Genomic DNA, 7,391 nt, shown 5'->3' with positions numbered 1-7,391 from the left:
CAATAAAGACTAGCCCTTGACGAACATTTTTTAATAGAAGAAACAACCGTGAGCACTACGCGTGAGCTAAGACTTGAACACGGGCGAGCTGGCCACGCACTCGCATGCCCAGTCTGTTCTTCATGGTACTACAAAATTGAAAGTCTAACCAAACGATGAAAACATTTTCTCACGAGTGAGTTTTATAAATTTTACTAAATTTTTTACTTCTCTTTAATTGATTGGCCAATACAATTCCATTCAAGCTAATAACGGAAATTCACACGGATATTCCAAAATTGAGCGGCTTTTGGGCCTCGATGGTGAACCTATTCTCATGTGGCCATAGCAAAAAAGAGTGAAAATGACCGGACCCAGTATAAATGAAGAAGGAAAGCGTGGATTGCTTTTTGTCCTCAAAATTTCCCCAAAACTCCTCTTCCCCTTCTTGCCAAGGAAGCAAACAGCAAGCGAGGGCGTGCGCAAATGGCGGATTCGTCGGCGCCGACGCGGGTGATGATGGCGGTGAACGAGTCGTCGCTCAAGGGGTACCCGCACCCCTCCATCAGCTGCCGCTCCGCCTTCGACTGGATGCTCTCCAAGCTCGTCCGCTCCAACACCGACGGCTTCCACCTCCTCTTCCTCCACGTCCAGGTCCCCGACGAGGACGGTACGTGCAACCGCGCGCCCCCCTCGTGCGTCCCGTGAAGTGCCCCATGGGTGGATTTGCTTGCTTGCTGCGTACTTGAGGTGCTCGACGAAATGCGCCGGTTCCCTCTCGGTCGGCGCAGGGTGGTGGTGGTGGTGTGGCCTTGGTATGCGACGCCGTCGCGATGTGGGCGGTGGCTCTTCTTCGATCACGGTGTATCTGTTCGTAGCACGCCCTAGTGGTTTCAGATCGAATGCGCGATGAGTTCTTAGCATTGATCCGTGCTATCCTTACTGCAATCCCACTGTTCCTGTTCACGGGATGCGTCTGCTGCTGCGACCTGTGTACTAGACTCTAGTGTTTTGGTGTGAATCACACGAACTGTCGGCAGAAGAGGGAGATTACATACTACTTCTGATGCATCCGCTCGTAGCATCCTTTTTCGGTTGCATATAGTTGTCACGGTACTTTATGGGGAGCTTGTTCTGTTTCAGGGTTAGTCAATGGCATGTACAATTTTAGTAGACTAATCATACTAGCTGGTGGTTGTTGCCTTGTTGGTAGTTGTTGCGGCATCTGAATTAACTGTACCGCTACAAATGCCATGACCAGAAGCTGTGGCGAATGTACCAAGTGACTCTGCTTTCATGGCCTGTTGTCTAGCCTTGATAATGTACTGAACTGGAATGCTGGTTATGTAGTTTTTGCTGTTTCTGGATAGAGGGTACTGCATGACTGGTGTGATACTAGTGCTCTGTAAGTTGTGTAAATGCAGATTGCAGAGGTTTTATATCCTCTAATCTTAACAAACGCATGTGGTGGTACTACACAGTGTATTTTTTAATGGAAGGCATACTGCACAGTTTAGAAGAGCATGTCATCTGATTGATGCGCCCCAGTTGGGTTCAGTTACGAAGGCATACTGGCTTGGGCCTTTTCAGCCTACACCTTACACGTTGAGATATTATCTACCATTCCTCAGCTGTTTCTGCTGCCCAGTATTATTTTCTGCAACACCTTGTTTCTCGTGTTTGAAGAAATGCTGCTCTTGCAGCAATATTTGGCTCATAATACCTATTTATGTCTAGTATCCTATTTAGGCCAATTTGGGGTGGAAGAGTATCCTCTTCCCTTGCTATTATAACTGCACAATGTGCTATTTGATTCATTCAACCGTTCTTCAGGAATACAATGACTTTATTTCTCTGTGGGCACTAACGTTTTTCTTCTCATGCCCTTAGAGGCGTACCTCCAGCAAAATTCTGGGAATAATTTTTCCAAAGTCAATTCAAAATATTTTAAATAATTTACAAGAAAGAAGAGTTGCCTTTCAATTTTATAGTAGAACTAGCGGAGAGAAAGAGCTCCAAAAAATTAAGCTGTTTAATTTTGCTTTGCAAAGGTTTTCATGAATTAACCTGGCGGTATATAGTAGTGAGTCTGCAACAGCTAGTCCTTTTGATTCCCATGGAATGGCCGGATGAAGGTAAAGGCACGTTATGCCGTTATAATAGCAACTGCAGGGTATTACATATCCACATGAGTTGGCTGTCCATCGAGTTGTTTACTAACTTTGCATGCTTTTGTTCTCCATGTTTGCTATGCTGCTCGAAATAGTGTATGCGACAAAATAGCTTTTGTGCTTTCCAGTGATTTGACCTGAATCTTTGTTCTGTTCTCGCGATTTTTGGACTAAAAGGCACTTCAGCTGATACTTGAAATTCAGTAGAGAATGTCCAAGAAAGCTTAGGGAGCACTTCTCTTGATGCCACTTAAAATGCTTTCCCTCTTTGTCTTCTAAACCGTTCTTTTTTGTCACTTCTTCTTGCTGCTTGAAATAGCTCCTTGCTTGTAAGATAGCTGGGTAGTAAAGTAACTCAGTTGGTCCTAGTGCTTTATGTTATAATATGGTATAGTTGATATCTGGTTAACAAATTGTATGCATAGGAATCCTACCTTGAGATGCACTGTCAGGCTAGGTGCCCATTTAACGTGGATGTTCAGCCTGAATTCTGCTCAGTAAATCGCTTCTTGTAGACTCATGTCGCATGCATTTGCATGTACTCCTTCCGATCCGGATTAAATGACGCAGCTTCTATACAATGTCCAGTTTACATTGTATAGAGGCCGTGTCAATTAATTCGGGTCGGAGGGAGTATCATTTTCTCCCAGTTTATTGTGAAACAGTACATTATGGAGTACCGAGTATTTGCTTAAACATCAGATATTTGGATCATAATTTTTTTATCTGCCTGGTGTATTTCTGATTTGTCTTTGTTGCCAATTCCAAAGGATTTGATGATATGGATAGTATATATGCATCACCGACGGACTTCCAGAGCATGAAGCAGAGAGACAGGATAAGAGGGATTCACCTACTTGAGTACTTCGTGAACGAATGCCATCGATTGGGGGTAGTTACATTTTGTTTTTTTCTCCAGTACTATAGGCTCCAGTCAGGAACAGTTGCCATTTTGGTTCCTAACAGCTTATCTAATTATGCTGCAGATAAAATGTGAAGCTTGGACCAAACAGGGGGATCCAAAGGAGGTTATCTGCCATGAGGTGAAGAGAGTCCAGCCTGATCTTCTAGTTGTGGGAAGTAGAGGCCTCGGGCCATTTCAGAGGTAATTTATGTTAAAATCACTTACCGTGTCAGCTTGAATATCATTTTTATAGAAGGTTGCATGAGTAATCTTCATTGTGTAATAACATGGCTACATGTATGTTTTGATAAAATGGTTCATCAGCTAGGTGTGCATCTCATCCAAACTAAGATATATATTCACAATCATCTTTCTTTGGCAAAATTGGGCTGGATCGAATGTACTGTGTTTTTGATGGGGGCATTTGAAAAGTTGATTTTATGATATTACAGTATTGTCCCTCCTCTGTTTTTTTTTCCTGTCTGTTACCTTAGTAAGTTAGTATAGTGGCAGGGTTAATGTTGCTGTATTCTGAAGCAAGCATACCTATCTTACTAACATGCCAAACACAGAAAATATCATCTTGCTAATTTAAACTGCCCCAGCATCTTATATTTAGGAGTAGAGGTAGTAGATGATTGTATCAGAACAACTGTGTTTCTTTAGCCAAATGTTTGCAGTATTTGCGATAAGCATTGTACATGAAAGTATAGAACATCAGTTCTTGCATCTTGATCTTGTCAGTTTTGGACTTCTGGTTGTATAGTTATGATGGAGATCTCTAAGATGAGGGTTGAATGGAGGCGCTTTGAATTCGATCTATTGGATAACCCACAGCTATGTCTTACAGAACATCGGAAAATAGCCAACAGTTTTTTGTCCTCAAATTTGTGCTGATCACCTTGGTAACTTAACCAAAAATGATTTCTATAATACATCAAGCACACTTAATGTCTGATATTGGGAGCCGACTGTGAAACTGTTATTGTGGATAACAACATTATAATTTGGATGTTATGCTTGATTTGCTAACCTTGAACTCAAATCTGAGCATACCACAATAAATCTGATACTGTTGAATTCTTTACACAGTTCTCTTTCGAATAAGTTGTATGCATTTTATCCTCTGTATTTGGCATACCAACCCTCCTTCCCAATTTGTCATCATGATATGCTTTTCTTTCTTAGAGAAAAAAAAGTATCGTATTCCTTTCATTTTAGTGTAGAAAAAAAGGTAACCTTACATGGACTATATGATCAGAGAACATGGTGCATTGTTATATGCCTATGCACCTTGTAGTGAAGTCCTACAAGTCTAGATTTAAGTTGTGGCCTTTCCAGTTGGCACGATCTGATCCTGCCATTTGCTCTGATTTGTGTTGGTGGTAAATACGGTCAAGTTCTGAAAGAAATTGCGAAGTGCATAGATGCAGGGTGTAAGTTCTTTACACTTTGTGCGCATGCCTGCCCATTAAGAGGGATTTCGATGTTCGTGCTCGCTAGACAAGATGCTGCCTTGTAAATCAAGCAACAGTAGAAGCGTGCCTAGCTATTGTGAAAAAGCCTATTGATAAACACTTTTTAAGTATTACTCTAGGAGAACGTGCCACTGATAAAAAGACTCGATGATTTGACGTCCTACTCGTACAGAACTAATCGTATCCCTTCCTCAAAAGAAATTAATCATACCCCGGCCTATGATGTACTCCGTGGTCTATCTGTGTAGAGCTAGTACTGTGATACACAGGCAACCTCATGTACGTGTATGCTATTGCCCTACGTCATTGAGCTGTTTGGCTACTATTCAGGGTAATGTAGTTTGATTATAAATCCTGCGAACTCACTGTTTTTCTCCCAGTTTAGGAGATATATTTATGATGGGACGTAATTCTGTCATACTCCCTCCGTCTCATAATGTAAGATGTTTATTGAATCTAGTGTAGTGTCAAAAAACGTTTTTACATTACGAGACGGAGGGAGTACATTACATCTCTGCAACACCTTATAGCACTGATGCAAGGGCATTTTTACTTTGTTATACTTGTTCTTTAGTTTCGAGAAATGGTGAAGTCTTCACATGGACTGATGCCATATGCTACGTTTGCACCCATACCTAATAGCTGTGACAAATGCGAATTTTCCACAACCTAATCTTGTCTTTCCAGAATAAGGGCGTGTGAGGGTTTTATCTTCCCAGAATATTTTTCAAATCCAAATGCATTCTATCATTATGTGTGAATGCATCCTTATGATGCAACTTCCTTTTTATGTTTTCAGGTACATTCGTTTTGTTCCTTCCTGTGTGACCACAATATATTTTGTATGCAGCTTAGATTCTTCTTCTGACAAAGTGCACATCACTGAACTATGCCGTGTGGCTTTTTTCTGAACTACTAGCATATTGTGGTCCATTCTTGTGGGTGAAGCAAAGCAGAACTTCCGCTTGAACTAAACGGTCGGTGTTTTTCGTTGCAGGGTTTTCGTGGGCACGGTGAGCGAGTTCTGCGTCAAGCACGCCGAGTGTCCAGTCATCACCATCAAGCGCAAGGCCAACGAAGCTCCCCAGGACCCCATCGACGACTGATGCTTTCGTGCAGCCGTGGTTACTTTGAGAATGGGATGTTCTTCACTGCTCGATGAATTAATGTACAAAATACAATCTGGAAGTGACTGGGAACTGGTACAAACTTTGCAGAGCGCGCCCCAAAACTAGAGTGAAGAACGAACACGCTATGATCGCCGATGGATCATGGATGCCTAGTAGTAAATGCCTAGCAGACACTCTTTATCATATGATAGATGCATCAAGCTGTGATGAACCTAAAAGCTACTGTGATGATCATGAACCGGGCTTTGCGGAGACGAACGTTCCGCCCCTTACTTGCCCTTGCCTGACCGCGCCGTTGGCAGCCGCGGGGTACCTGAAACCGGCGTACTCCTTCGGCATGCCGGCCTGGGGATGCTGGTGGTGGTGGTGCTGCTGCTGCGGGCGCCCTCTGTTGTCGGCCTTGGCGTCGGTCTTCCACGCGGCGGGCTTCCCCGGCGCGAACTTGATCTCGAAGCCGTCGTCCATGTCGTGGACCACGGCGCGCGAGCTCGGCATGGGCTTCATCGGCGGGTACTTGACCTCGAAGCCCTTCTCCAGGTCGCCGCCCACCGCGTTAGTGCCGTAGTAGTGCTGGTCGGCGTAGGCCTTCTTCTTGGAGAGCCGGCGGCCGCACAGCCGCCCCGCGACGCAGGCGACGACAGCGAGGAAGGAGATGACGCCCAGCACGGTGAAGACCGGCGCGAAGGAGCCCCTGGACGTGGTGGCCGGCTGCGCGTGCATGATGGGGTTGGTGGTGGGGTAATACGGCATGGGCTGAGTCATGGAAGCCATGGCAGCTTCTCCTCTCCTCTCTGCGCCTCTCGTGCTCTCGAAGACTACTCTCTGATGAGTCTCTGCGCTCAAAGGAAATGGCTTGCGATGGAGCGTTGGCTTCGTGGGTAGTGGTGTGGTCCTTTTATGATGGAGCGGGGCAGAGGCAGAGGCAGAGGCCCGGGTTTGAATTGAACAAAATTCCTTTTCGCCCTCGCACTCCAAGCGCCGGTATGATGATGTTGCATCGCCCATCTTTTCACTCATTCGTTCTTTTTTTTTTACCTCTCGCTCTCGCTCGCCGCAGAGATCTTTGAACGCATCGGGCCGCGAGAAAGGCGCGCGCTTTGGAGCAGTTCAATGCGCGGGCTTGGCACAACGTCTCCCTCAGGGTTGGCCTCGCCCTCACGCTCTACTGTGCTGTGCTGTGCTGCTGGCTCTCTGCTTTTGCTTTTGGACGTTGCATTGCATTGGATCAAAGCAACCGTAGCAGCGAGGAGCAGCAGCGAGCAGGAGCAGGCAGGGACATCACATCGCTTTGGCTTCTTTGATTGCTTTCCCCGCTCCGCTTTAGCAGATTGTGGGGGCGCAGAGGAATGAGCGCCTACTGCTTGACTAGCCACCTTTCTTGGGCGTGCCGATCTAAAACGCCTCGCATATACTCAAATTCCGTGAGGTGACATGTTAGGCGTAGGGTTTGGTTTTGCTGTTCCATGATATTTGCTCGAATACGGTCTAGTGGTAGACATCTCCAGTGTAGGCTGCGGATGGTATTTTGGCGGCGTGTAGGAGGCACAATAATTTTGCCTAGGTACGTAGCAACGTGGACGTCGTTGTCACTCGAGCAGATGCATTCTACTGATTGAGCCACGAGACGAGAAGCATGCGTCGCCAGGAATGCTCGACGGATGGAAATCGATAACCCTTTTGCCTACATACAGGAACAGAGGAACTGAACTACTGAACGGCGTAATGTAGA

General features: G+C 45.3%; 2 protein-coding genes across 2 annotated transcripts; one reads left to right on the top strand and one right to left on the bottom strand.

The window, feature by feature from the left end:
* The first annotated feature begins 377 nt into the window (after positions 1-377).
* Positions 378-5,896, top strand: LOC125514304 (universal stress protein A-like protein). Its single transcript, XM_048679616.2, has 4 exons — positions 378-649; positions 2,921-3,042; positions 3,137-3,255; positions 5,530-5,896. Exons 1-4 carry the CDS (start codon positions 466-468, stop codon positions 5,636-5,638), a joined length of 534 nt encoding a protein of 177 aa, XP_048535573.1. The 5' UTR covers positions 378-465; the 3' UTR covers positions 5,639-5,896.
* LOC125514303 (uncharacterized) lies at positions 5,658-6,650 on the bottom strand. The gene has a single exon (XM_048679615.2). It carries the CDS (start codon positions 6,431-6,433, stop codon positions 5,894-5,896), a length of 540 nt encoding a protein of 179 aa, XP_048535572.1. The 5' UTR covers positions 6,434-6,650; the 3' UTR covers positions 5,658-5,893.
* Positions 6,651-7,391: the final 741 nt, after the last annotated feature.

This window comes from Triticum urartu, chromosome 6A (assembly GCF_056163025.1).
Source record: "Triticum urartu cultivar PI428250 chromosome 6A, HENAU_Tu73, whole genome shotgun sequence".
NCBI lineage: Eukaryota > Viridiplantae > Streptophyta > Magnoliopsida > Poales > Poaceae > Triticum > Triticum urartu.
The sequence above is the reverse complement of the archived record's forward strand: the minus strand, read 5'-3'. Positions and strand labels throughout refer to the sequence as shown.